Raw genomic sequence first — 13,563 nt, 5'->3', positions numbered from 1 at the left:
GCCTAATTGTAAGGAGGGGTGATTATAAAATTAATATTAACTGGCCGCTGTGCTCAGTACTTCCAGGCATTGTCTCATGAGAAAAATCAGACTGAGTGGTTAAGAATAATCTGGCCGGGGCCTCCCCACCAGTAAGATGTGGGCTGAACCCAGGCCTGTCTGCAGAAGCTTAAGATACCCATCAGTCTCTGCTCCCTCAGGCCCTCCTTCCTAACCCTCCATGGCTCTGAGCTACATTATTTTGATAGCAGTGCTGGGAACCCACGGAGCTCTGAAGTGCTTTTACAGAAATGCCCACGTCTTCAGAGGAAAGAAAAATGGACAGAGAGAGAGAGAGAGAAAGTGGGGGTGGGCAGAAAAAAATTTAGTTGCTCAGTTGTGTCCGACTCTGTGGCCCCAAGGACTGTAACCCACCAGGCTCCTCTGTTCATGTAGTTCCCAGGCAAGAATACTGGAGTGGGTTGCCATTCCCTTCTCCAGAGGCTTTTTCTGACTCAGGGATCAAACCCAGGTCTCCTGCGTTGCAGGCAGATTCTTTACCATCTGAGCCACCAGGGAAGCCCAAGGGACTTAATTACTTCAGTGTGGACTGTATTTTAAAACTTTTTAACAGTTTGGACCAAAGAGAAGTATGTTATTACATGAAAATGTTAAGGTGACATTTACAGTCATTGTTTTCTGTTTGCCAGAGTTCTATCAGTATCTCCCCAGCACATAATCTTGTTTTCTTTCAGAATTTCCTATCTCATTCTATGGAGCCAATTTTTATTGGCAAAATAATTAATATAATAAATAATAAAAGGGAGAAAAACGAAGAGAACTGGCTTGGGGCCGGGGGGGCGGGGGAGAATCACAAAATCACAGTGTGCTGTGAACAAGGCAGAGTTTGGACGCGTAGTGGGGCAGGGAAGGCAGGGTGAATATAAAAGGATTTTTAGCCAAATACTTGATAGGGGGAGCAAGAGTGACTTGTTTTCTTTAATATGTTTATATTCAAATAGAAGAAGGTACGCAAGCAGTTAATCATTTATCAGGAGTGAAGGCTCAGCATGGGGTCTGGGCAAGGATTTTGGAAAAGTTCAGGTTTGAAAATTTGAGAGTGAATTTGCCAAGTGGACTTTAATAGGAGTTCATGTAATAATTGGCCTGGGAGTTTTAACCAAAAAAGTAGATGCTTTGAAGTGCTGGAAACAAAAAGAAAATCTCATGGCAGTTTTATTGGCTCATATGATCAGCCGCAGATGATAAATGACAAATGGGTCTAGGACCTTCTGCAGTCCAGCAAAGTCCTGAATTCTGCAAACAATTGAAAGTTCAGCCCAGCAGCCTGAACAGTATAAACTGTCAAGTCAGAGACACTTCTGACGGGTTAGGAGGCTGATGCTACTCCAAGTCTGAGATGGTTGGAGCTGGAGGGGATCCTCAGAGACTTCTAAGCCTGCTCATTTTGGACACGAAGGAAGTATGAAAGGAAGTGTTAGTCGCTCAGTCATGTCCGACCCTTTGCAACCCCGTGGACTATAGCCAGCCAGGCTCCTCTGTCCATGGAATTCTCCAGGCCATGGAGTGGGTTGCTATTCCCTTCTGCAGGGGATCTTCCCCACCCAGGGATTGAACCTGTGTCTCCTGCATTGCAGGCAGTTTCTTTACCAGATGTACAGAAATTGAGACCCAGATTTCCCATGGGATCTCGATCTGCTGCTTCTCCATCCCATGGTCCTCCCACGCCACCTCCTGTTCTTCTCCATCATCCAGCGTCCCAAGGCACCCTGTGACTGCCCACCTTCCCTCTACACACCTGTCCTGCTTTGCAAAGACACGGCAGGGTGAGGAGGCGGGGATGGCTGACACTGTGTCCCCCTGGAATCCTATGTGTTCCAGCCTTGACATGCCTCGTACAGAGTTTAGTTAGCTAAAATTTCAAGGAGGGAACTCAATACCCATTCCCAGGATATTTTCCCCTGAGCTAAGGAAAGGTTTCTTCATCCTGTTTGTGTGTGTGTTTTTTCCCCTCTTGTGACCTCCAGAGGTGATAGAACACTGAGCTAAAAATGTCACTATTTCAAGTTCAAGAGCTCACCCAGGACTAGCATGGGAAGGACACAGAACCATAGTCTTGGTCTCAAGCGATTTGTGCTGACTTCTTATCCAGATGGCAGAAGCTAGTTGCTGTTCAAGAAATAGCAACAAGTACTACTAAGTACCTTCTGTACAGATAGTTCCCATAGCACTTGGTGCTTGTCTCCTTGGTGGCATTTAGCCTTTGTTCTCCAATGATTTGCTTATGTTTCTGGGTCTCTCACCCTTGCAGCAACTCTAGCACCAGAAGAGGGTTTTTATGCTAGACTAGTCTGCAAGTGTTACAAGCTTAGACCTTGGCTTCAAGGATCTAGGTCTGGATAGGCTAACATAAGCTCATCCACATTTAAACAATAAAGGGCTTAAATATAAATGCAAGGATATAATAGAAGAAGCTTCTGGAGAAGCTCACAATTAATTGCCAATGTGTTCTCCACAGATAAGTAGTTTTCAAAATGTTCCATGGAGCCTAAGGTTCAATAGAGATGCCTGAACAGATGGATCTTTAGGCTGAAAGATTCTTGACCAGCCCTTCCCAAAGTGTGCATACATGTATATACACACACACACACACACACACACACACAAGTACAGAGTCTTTCTGTTGTGGTTGTTTTTACCTGTTTAATTATTTTATTTTCATCATTCCACAAATATTTGAGTGCCTACTATATGCTAGCACACTTCTAGACTCTTCTAGACATAGCAATGAAAGAACACACAAATTTCTGCCTCTGTGGAGCTTATATCCTAGCAGGAATTTTCCATTAAGCTTTCTTTTGGAGATGGGGTCTGAAAGATGGGATTTCCTTGGTGTTCCAGTGGTTAAAACTCCACATTCCCAGTGTAGGGGGCTTGGGTTCCATCCCTGGTCAGGAAACTAAGATCATGCATGCCCCTTGGTACAGCCAAAAAAGACAATGGTATCTGAAAGAGATCATAGGAATTCTAGGAAGATGCAGTGCCTAAGACTTGAGGGAGACACAAAAGCAGTTTTCAGAGGAGGTGAGTTTGAACAGGGGCTTCTCAGGTGGGCTACTGGTTTAAAAAAAAAACCAAACAACCTGCCAATGTAGGTAGACTTAAGAGACACAGGTTTGATCCCTGGGTTGGGAAGGTCCCCTGGAGGAGGAGAGCATGGCAACCTACTTCAGTATTCTTGCCCAGAGAATCCCCATGGACAGAGGAGCCTAGTGGGCTACAGTCTATAGGGTCGCAAAGAATTGGACACGACTGAAGCGACTTGGCATGCACAAGTTTGAACTTGATCTGAGAAGAGTCACTTATAGACGAGCAGAGGCCTGGACAGAGCGCCAGCCTTGTGTGCAGTGTTTGGGGGCCAGTGAGAAAGCCTGTTTTGGAGGATCGGTGGTCACAAGGCGGCAGGCCATGAGATCTGAGGCTGGGGGGTGCCCTGCCAGGGCAGTGAGTCCTTCAGGACTATTGTAATTGAGAAAAGCACAAAAATCCAACTCTTGCTATTAGGAGAATCTTTCCAGGCAGTGCTAGTGGTAATGAACCCAGCTGCCAATGCAGGAGATATTAGCGATTCAGGTTCCATCCCTGGAGAAGGGTATGGCAACCCACCCCAGTATTCTTGCCTTGAGAATCTCATGGACAGAAGAGCCTGGTGAGCTACAGTCCTTAGAGTTGCAAAGCAACTGAAGCAACTTAGCACTTCACAGCAAAAGTGTAAATCAGTGAAGGAAATTAAGAGGTACAAGCCTCCAGTTATAAAACAAATGAGCCACTGGGGCTGTAGTGTACAATATAAGGAATATGGTCAATCATGTTGTAATAGCTTTATATGGGGACACACGGTTACTAGACTTACTAGATGGTCATTTCATAACATATGCAAATATCAAATCACTCTGTAGTTCACCTGAAACTAACAGGATAGTGTATGTCAACTACTTTTTTTTAAGCATAAAGTTTTGTGCAACTTAGGAAAATTTCTCTGGCACCATTGGCCGGAGCTGCTCCAGGCTGTTCTTTGTGCATCTCGGTCATGGGTCCTGTCTTGTACTCAGGGCAGGGAGAATGGCTGCTCTGATCAAGAAACCAGCTTGAGGCTGGAGGGCAAGGGGACAGCTGCATCCTTGGAGGGTGTCGCCTGGTACCTGGCTGCTCTCCGCCCTGCAACTTAACACCGTCCTTCTCCCTGCAGCCTGCCTTCAAGGGCCTCACCTTCACAGACCTGCCTTTGTGCTTACAACTGAATATCATGCAAAGGCTGAGCGACGGGCGAGACCTGGTCAGCCTGGGCCAGGTGGCCCCCGACCTGCACGTGCTCAGCGAGGACCGGCTCTTATGGAAGAAGCTCTGCCAGTACCACTTCTCCGAGCGGCAGGTCGGTGTGGCCCAGCGGCCATTCATTCCTTCTCTCCCACTCTGCCTGCCACCCTGCCAAGCTTCCTTGGCATCTTTCTCAAACCCACCCTGGGGTGCTCCCTAGTTTGACTAGAAAGCAGTCCGAAGAGTTTCTAAATAATACTTGTGAGATTTCTTTTATGTAATTCAAGAAGGAAAAAAAAAACTTATATTTTTAGCCCATTCCCATTTTACAGCTTGCTCTGAAAACAATTCATAAATTGGCAATAGCCCTTCTTTTCTATAACAAAATAACTTACATTTTTATGACATTTTACAGCTAAAGGATTTTCCTCATGTTATTTCATGTTATGCTGATAAGCCAGGGAAAGGTAGCCCTGGAGTTGGAAACGGCAACCCCACTCCAGTATTCTCTGGGAAATCCCACAGACAGAGGAGCCTGGCGGGCTGCAAGTCCATGGGGTTGCAGCGAGTCGGACACAACTAAGTGACTGAGCATATTATGCCCACTTTAAACAGACGGAGGGACTGAAGCCACAAGTGGCTAAATGACATATCCAAATTAGTGGCGTGCTCTCCAGGTGAGGAAAATGGCCTTGGATTTGAATTTGGGTCTTCGGACACCAACTCTAGGCCTTTTTCCCCTCCGCACACTGCCTCAGATTTTTTTTTCCCCCAACTTCTTTATATAGAAGTGTGAGTTCAACAGGATCTGTTCACGAAGCCACTAATATTTAGATATAAAATAGAGCCACTGTGCCAAACAGTCACCGCATCTCCCTGGAAATAATCACTCAAGTCTGTAGCAGAGAAAAGATTGAAGTTGTTTATGGAGATCACCTAAACTTTCAACACCAGAAGATGTCACCAGCCACCTGTTTCTTTTAAAGACTGGTTAAAAGCTATTGTTTCTTTCACTGGGTAGAGATCAGAAGCGACATTTTTATCTCTCTGCTACTCTTTCCCTGGCTATCATCAGGGTATAGATGAAAAAGGTGGGGAAAGGGGGCAGGAGCAGAACTTTTCAGAACAACTTTTATGTGTTTGATACTTAGATCCGCAAGCGATTAATCTTGTCCGACAAAGGACAGCTGGATTGGAAGAAGATGTATTTTAAACTTGCACGATGCTACCCACGGAAAGAGCAGTATGGAGACACCCTTCAGCTCTGCAGACACTGCCACATTCTTTCCTGGAAGGTATGTGTCTCAGAGGTGGTGGCCACACCACCCCAAGCCCAGCCCCTAAGAGCCAATGACACCCGCACCGTGTTGCCAAATGCTTTCCTGCTCTTCCACTATTGTAGCCCCCAGGTGAAGGTGAAGGTAAGACTGATGCAGGCCCTGGGGAGAGAAACTTTCAAAGACTTTCATTTCCTTTACCCCATTGTGTCAACTTTCCCTGCAGTACCCCCAAACTCCCCCATTTCTCTGTGCACAGGTACACACACACACACACACACACACACAGCACTCTTTAGTTTTGCATAACACAGGGTGTTCTTGAGAGAGGAATGTTGTTTTGAGGTTGGGCAATGCCTTAGGATAGGACTTCCCTGGGGACTCAGTGGTAGAGAATCCACCTGCCAATGCAGGAGACAGGAATTCGATCCCTGGGTCAGGAAGATCCCCTGGAGAAGGAAATGGCAACCCACACCTGTATTCTTGCCTGGAGGATCCCATGGACAAAGGAGCCTGATGGGCAATAGTCCATGGGGTCTCGAAAGAGTCAGACATGACTGAGTGACTGAAGAGCGGCAGCAGCAATTCCTCAGGGTACCACAAGCCAATGGGATGCTGGGGAGAATGCCCACCTAACCGTGATGTTCCTTTCCAGGGCACCGATCACCCGTGCACAGCCAATAACCCAGAGAGCTGTTCCATTTCACTTTCACCCCAGGACTTTATCAACTTGTTCAAGTTCTGAATCCCAGCACATGACAGCACTTCAGAAGGGTTCCCCTGATGATTGGATGGTTGGGAATCCAGAGTTTGGACACTTCGTTTGTAAATAGTGTACATGTTAAACATTGGCTCAAAACTTCTGAGATAAGGGACACTGGAGGGGAGAGATACAGCTGCTGGCTGCAAGTTTAAGCATATGGACTTCTCATTAGAATTGGTATGGAAAACAGAAATCCTGTAAATAAACTTTTTTTCCTAACGATTTGCCAGCAAGACTATAAGGCAGGAATTCTATTTCATCGGTGAAAATGGAATTCTCTTGAAGTTCACTGCAACTCCTTGATAGTTCCCTAGAGTTGTGGAAGAGAGGGCAAAACTCGAATACAAACTAGAACGCTCTTTGTTTACAATGTGAAAATTTGTTGGGGAGAAAAAAAAAATAAGAAGAAAAACTACATGTGAGAAACCCCTGGGCTTTGGGTTTTGATTTGGGGTTTGTTTGGCAAAGGCAATGGAAGCACCACTCATCTTAAACCCACATGGGTATAGGTAGGGCCTTATCTTCCGAAGACACCGCACAATAGTCTACCTCGGAAAGCTGCAACGCTCGCTCTGACAAACCGCATGGTCCAGTAGACGGTCTCTGTCTGTTTTGTGTCTTCATCAAAAGTGAAACAGGAAGAGAGATTGGAGGCATCCTTCCTCATGCTTCAGGCTTCCCTTTTAGACAAATGGGACACTCTTTGGGGTTTCTTCTCTTTGAACAAACCCCAAAGCACGTATGCCTTTTTCCCTTTCACATTGTAGCTTATTTTGTGCAACATAAGGCCAATTAAAAGCAGTCCCAGAGGAAATCCTGCTGCAGGAAAAATGGAACGAGTCACCCAATAGCCATGAAGATTTTCTTATTCCTGTTTAACCTCTTGGCTTGTCTGGGCTTCCTAGGGTATCTTGATGGATAAGCCTGTCTCTGGGGACTGTTTGGAGCCAGAGGCCTGATAAAGACTTGTAGAACAGGTTTTACATATCAGCTGCTGTTCTTCTTGATGGGTGATGAGTTTTCTTTACATCCAGCACTGAAATTTAGTCAACCTGAGCTAGGGCTTCTTACGAGGTTGATAAAGCCTGGTGTTTTAGCCAGACAGGGAGTGGATGGAGGTACTTTGAGTTCAACCCCAGGGGAACCTGCTAGACAAATACTAAAAGGTAGTTATATGTGGAAGAAGGAAATCTCAGGACTTAAGGAGTCAATATTCCTGGGGGGTAGTGGGGAATGTTTTTGTTTTTTACCTTTTATAGAACTTTGCTTTTCTACAACAGTGTATATATTTTTGCAATTGTATTTGCTTTCCTTTTTTTTTGTACGTAAAGTGGGCACCCTCCATGATCTTGGCCAATGAGTGAAGCAGAAATAGGAACTTGGTCCACATGTATGTTGAGCAAGAGTGTAGTTTTAGGGTTTGAATTGGGGGTGACCTGAAATGGGGATAGATGGTTAAGAACGTACAGAAACAAGCCAAGGGACCAGCTAGTGATGAGGGGCCCCTTCGTGCCCTTCTCTCAAAGCACAACCCAAGTACCAGTATCTGGAGAAGAGCTTGACCACTAGTTGATGTTCCTCACTGTACAAGGTCTGTGCCTATGGGTTTCTCAATATCTTTTTTTCATCATCATCCCCCCTAAGAAGAAAAAGGTAAATTGTATTTCAATTTTGAGGGAAAGTAAATATTAAAGAATAAGATCATGTTGGTTGAGCTTTGGAGGGTCACAAACCATTGTGACACCTCACAGGATCCCGCCCACCCCAGTCAAGGTCACATGGAGAATGCAGGTCCAGACTATGGAATCAAAGGCTCATTCTGCCCTAATTCAGGCAGGTTCTCTCCAAGGTCTCAGCCTCCTTAAAGACGTGAGTGGAGCTGAGATTGTTGTTGTGGTGAGGGCTCTGGAACCTTTGACTCTGGCAATTTGGGGCGTTCATGGCCTTTCACATCTTCCCCCCAACTTGTTCTCAGTGCCTTCGTGCTAATGGAGTAAACCGAGACTCCTCAGCACCTTCAGGTTGACAGTTCCAGAAATGTCGCCTGCTTTGACTGTCAGCACAAAACTGGGGAACCAGTGTCGCTTGGACTGTCCGAGGTGCTCAAGACCACACTGCAGGCCCCAGGCAGCAAGAACACCTACGCAAAACGACCCTACCACAAGGGACAGGCTTACAGTTTTCTGAACTGTTTACCCAGATCATGACTCCCAACTCTCCCCATCTCCTTTGACATCACTGGAGGTGGTGTGGACAGAGTCAAGGAAAATTTTTAAGGAAAAAGAAAAAAGAAACCAATACTTGTGATTCCCTTTCTTTGGAAGAGGATTATAAGGAAGGAAATGGCAGGTGGCGAGGGAGAGGGGAAGGAACAGAAGTGGGGTGTCTTTGATGCTGTGGTTTGTGCAAGGGCAGGGGGGGCAGCGGTGGACAAAGAGCACAAGCAGTATGAGCATCTCTGCTGGTGACACGGAGTACCTCTGAAGTGTGGCCAGAGCCGCTCATATAAGTAAAACCAAAATGTTTAAAAGAAAATGCTTGTTCCCTGGGCACTGATTGTCTATAGAATTTCTTTTGGCAAACCCTCCCAGGACAACCTGACCTAAAAAACAAAAAACAAAGAATCTCTGTCTCAGAACTGCTGGCCTAAAAAGCCAGAAGGGACATGACAGTGGAAAGTGCTGGAAAAGATAGAATGCTCTACTGTCTTTGCTGTACCTACCTATCCCACCGCAACTCTGGAAAAGAGGATTCAAAACTGATGTCGCATACGAGAGTAATCTGGACCTCCAGAGAAGGAAAGAGTTTTTGTCCAGGACATAGAAGTTGATGCACGCGAGTGTAATGATTTGTTTCAATGCAAACATTTCTGATCAACAATCCTAGAGTTTCTTGAGAAGAAGGCACAGCATTTGGGGAAAGGAGAATATGTGACGCTTACGTAGGACTCAATTTATAGCAAGATCCAGACATTTTAAAGTAGATCACGTTATGACTCAACACTTACTTTGAGCAGATGGACCAGTCACGTGGGAGGAGGGCGGCAGAAACTACTGTGAAAACATCTCCAGTTTTGAGATCAAAAGGGTCAGTTGTGAGATGAGCTCTATTTAGCCATGATCCATTTTATGTTGAAGTAGATCAGAGGAGATATGTTAGATGGGCTGGATTTACACTGCAAAACTGTCAGTGCAAGAACGGGCTTTACTTGGCAACGATGAAGGAAGGTGACAAGTGTGATTACCTTATTGCAGTTCGCTCTTCAAAAACTGTTTGGGAGCTTGCAATTAACAGAGGCTCCTTGTTTCCATTGTTTTTATGTGGGAGAAGAGAAGGGGCTTGGAATCTGATTTGTCTAAACAAGTGTGTGATTTGCAAGAAGTTCAGTCATTTCAACAGTATATCATGCTTAGTGTTCAATACAATGTTTATCATAAAATATGCACCTGAGTTTATATATTTCTGCCAGGCTGTAGGGCAATTACGTCTTGCTATGCAAACACTATTTTATGTGTGAATTTTTTTAACTGTAATTTTATGTGTGAATTTTTTAAACTAAACTCTATCATCATTTTCCATGTTGACATCTGTTGTTTTTTGTGTTTTTTTGTTTTAATCTGTTTCCAACTCTCAGAGTCTGTGAACCATCCCTCTGACTGGATGCTGGCCTAAAATCCTATTAGTGTTTAAACAGACCTCAGGAACACCCAAACCTCTAGGCAAATGCAGAGATGGGGCTTTTTGATATAGCTTGGGCCCTTGATGTCTTCAACAAACAAGATCGTAATTCCTTTCAACTCCACATTTTCTGTAGATGCTTTCTTCTCTGTTTTGTTAAGGAGTCGTCTCGTGGTTTTCCAGAGGAAGGAAACTCCTCTCCTAGACTTTAGTGCTGGGAGGAAGGTTAGTGATGATGGAGTCTGGCATTCCTTCTGCCTTTCCAGATGAGGTAGTGGGTCCAGAATATTTGGGAGGCATGCCTCAACCCAGCTGGTACTCAGCAGTGGTCCTGAGTATAAACTTGGGACTTGGTGAGCCTTGACTTTGTGCCCCCTACCCCAGCACCTTTTGTTGTGGCTGGACACACGTGACACCAGAGCTGATTCCTCTCAAGACTTTCACATTGGTGGTCCAGTGCTAGGTGTCTGGCTGCTAACTTTTAAAAAACATTTAGAGCCCCTGATTCTTCCTGGAGAAGTTAAGGAACCTCTTAACGTTTTTATAGAACTCGGACTCTGCTGTGGGTACGGCATACTAGTGAGTACAACCTGCTTGCCATAAAGTTAGCAGCCTATGTTGACAAATTCATTTTTCTCTAGGTACTCAGGTTTTAATTGTAAAGGTGGCCCCTGAGACAGATGACTGCTGAGCACCTGGATTGCTTTCTAGAAACTGAGATTCTGATGGTAACCAAGCAGGTGTTTCCTCTCTCCTTAGACTAAGAGGTACATTTACCCCATCCGTTCCATCTCCTGGTCCTCTGGTACCTGCTGTGAGACCCAATGAGTTTCTACCAATGGAAGGTCACTCTCTGCTAAACCTCACAAGCAAAGGGGGATTAGTCCATGAGGCGGCAAGGAGCAAGGGACCAGGATATTCATGACTTTGTTGCTAGACGTTTTTCAAAGTATCCTTGAACTCAGCAAACAAAGTTTTCTGAGAGGTCTCTCAAAATTCAGGCCCTGCTCCATTTGGCCAAAAATGGATGGCTGCTTCAAAACTCTGAACGGCTTGAAACTCCATCTGCTGCAACATTACTTCCGGAGTTTGAACATGACTTTTTCTGTCTTTGAGTATAGAAATGTTTATTTAATTAATGATATACAAGGCTGTTAAACAGAAGGCGTCAAGCTGTGCTCTGCACTTGAGAACACGTGGCGCCATCTTTATTCTGCCGATACTGCCAATCATCCTGGCTAGAGGAGGTGTATGTGAAAGTCCATATCCTAAGCTTAGAAGCTTTCAAGTACTTTTTTAATGAAAAATGCTATAGGGGATTGAACATTTTAACTAAAAGTATAAGGTTAGACCAATTACATGCAGAGATGTTTATTTAATATTGTGTGAACTGAGTCCTTCTGTATAAATTATTTGCACTCTCTTCTTGCATGACGAACTGATTTTTTTATAGTTGTTTGTACCAGACGGTGGCATATTTTTGTAAAAATTTTTTGACACTGAATTGCAATAAATGTTTTTCCAACAACACACACTGGTGCATTTTTGGTGCATGTCAATTCAAGTTGGTTTTTTATCAAACTGAGTATGTTTACCTTTTGCTGAGTGAGGCTTATATTCCTTCTCTCAGAAACTTAACATTGTTATAAAATTTTCTAGGAATACACAGAAAACTAAGCTTGCTGCTGAATACCAACCTGAATCATAAATACAGTGTTATGCTTAAATGGGATATTCCTACTTACTGTTCATAAAATAGAATGCTTAGGGAATAATGAACTTTAAAGTCAGTATTAATTTACTCATCAGCAGACATCTATTGAGCATGATAGACTCTGTGCAAGACACTGGGCATAAGATGGTGAACAAGACAGATGGAGTCTATATCTTAATGGAATTTAGATTCTAGTGGGAAAGAAAAAAACAAGTTGTTGTTCAGTCGCTCAGTCACATCCAACTCCATGTAACCCCATGGACCATAGTGCACCAGGCTACCCTGTCCCTCACCATCTCCTTGAGTTTGCTCAAACTCATGTCCATTGAGTCGGTGATGCCATCCAACCATCTCGTCCACTGTCATCCCCTTCTCCTCCTGCCTTCAATCTTTCCCAGCATCAGGGTCTTTTCTAGTGAGTCAGTTCTTCACATCAGGTGGCCAAAGTATTGGAGCTTCAGCTTCAGCATCAGTCCTTCCAATGAATATTCAGGGTTGATTTCCTTTAGGATTGACTGGTTTGATCTCCTTGTTGTCCAAGTAGGGGACAAAAAAATAAGTAGGGGACAAATTTAATTTGTAATAAGTGCTATGAAGGGAAAAAAGCAAGGGACTAAGGTGCAGAATAACAAGATGTGGGGCGGAAATTGGCCATCTGAGGAAGTGATGTTGAAAGATGAGAAGAGCTGGCTTCAGAAGATGGTGGCACAAGCATTCCAGAAAGGGGAAACAGCCTCTGCAAGGTTTATATCGTGGTCCTGGCACTCACGTGCAGTGTGGCTTTTGTCACTTAACCCTTCTCTGTGTCAGTTTCCTCAACTGTGTTGATAATAAACCTATTTCTTATGGCTATGAGGGTTAAGTGAGCTTATACTTATAAAGTGCCTGGAGCTGGGCACATAATATGAGCTCAATAAATGTTAGCAGTTATGATTCCCTGAGCAACGAGAGAATCAGGTTAGGAATTGCGCTGTGTTCCCAGTTACTTATGTGTGATTGCTCTGGTGACTAACTCGGGGGTGACTGATTTACTCGACACATTTACTCTAGAGCGTGCCCTGATCTTGACACTGACTCTCCATCAGAAATTGACATAAAAGGCACCTGAGAATAATTAGAATTTTTTAAAAACTCCCAACAGGATCACAAAATCTCACCATTCCCTACACCTGCCATGCAGTCTTCTTTCAGGCCATTCTACCTTCCTACAATGCTCTTCCCAGCCCCTCTGTCTGATAATTATCCATTGCTCCTTAGGGCCATTTCCTAGCTGCAGCTTTCTCCAACTGAATAAATCTCATCTGGTATCACTTTTTTGGCTTTCCTGGTGGTTCAGATGGTAAAGAATCTTCCTGCAGTGCAGGAGACACGGATTTGACCTCTGGGTCAGAAAGATCCCCTGGAGAAGGGAATGGCAATCCACTCCAGTATTCTTGCCTGGAGAAGTCCATGGACAGAGGAGCCTGGAGGGCCACAGTCCATGGGGTCACAAAGAGTCTGACAGGACTCAGTGACTAATACTATATTTTCTGTTATACTGTAATCTTACTTGTACCTAGCATAGTGCCTGGGCCAAATGAATGAATAAATCCACACATACATTCACAAAATGTTTCTGAAAGTCTCGCTTAGGACCACAGACTTACCCTGGACTAGAATAAGTATCAGCCTGAGTGTATGTGCATAGACCTATTTATAGCATCTTGGTTACAAATTAATGGTAGTTGAAAAAGTAACAAATGTGCAGACCTAGTGTTCATTAAAGTTTAAATTCAAGTAAATATAAGTCCAGTAAATTATCATACGAAATAAGA

The 13,563-nt window shown here is 44.3% G+C and overlaps 1 protein-coding gene across 1 annotated transcript in view; it reads left to right on the top strand.

Annotated features, from left to right (window-relative positions):
• The window catches only part of FBXO32 (F-box protein 32), a 37,663-nt gene extending 26,098 nt beyond the window's left edge, over positions 1–11,565 (top strand). The window contains exons 7-9 of the mRNA XM_006045592.4: positions 4,250–4,432; positions 5,469–5,612; positions 6,250–11,565. Coding sequence (XP_006045654.1) covers positions 4,250–4,432; positions 5,469–5,612; positions 6,250–6,339 — 417 coding nt within the window. The 3' untranslated portion in view covers positions 6,340–11,565. The remainder of the gene's footprint in view (positions 1–4,249; positions 4,433–5,468; positions 5,613–6,249) is intronic.
• Positions 11,566–13,563: the final 1,998 nt, after the last annotated feature.

The sequence above is a fragment of the Bubalus bubalis genome, chromosome 15 (genome assembly GCF_019923935.1).
Source record: "Bubalus bubalis isolate 160015118507 breed Murrah chromosome 15, NDDB_SH_1, whole genome shotgun sequence".
NCBI lineage: Eukaryota > Metazoa > Chordata > Mammalia > Artiodactyla > Bovidae > Bubalus > Bubalus bubalis.
Note: the sequence above shows the minus strand (reverse complement) of the source record. Positions and strands in the feature narration are given on the sequence as shown.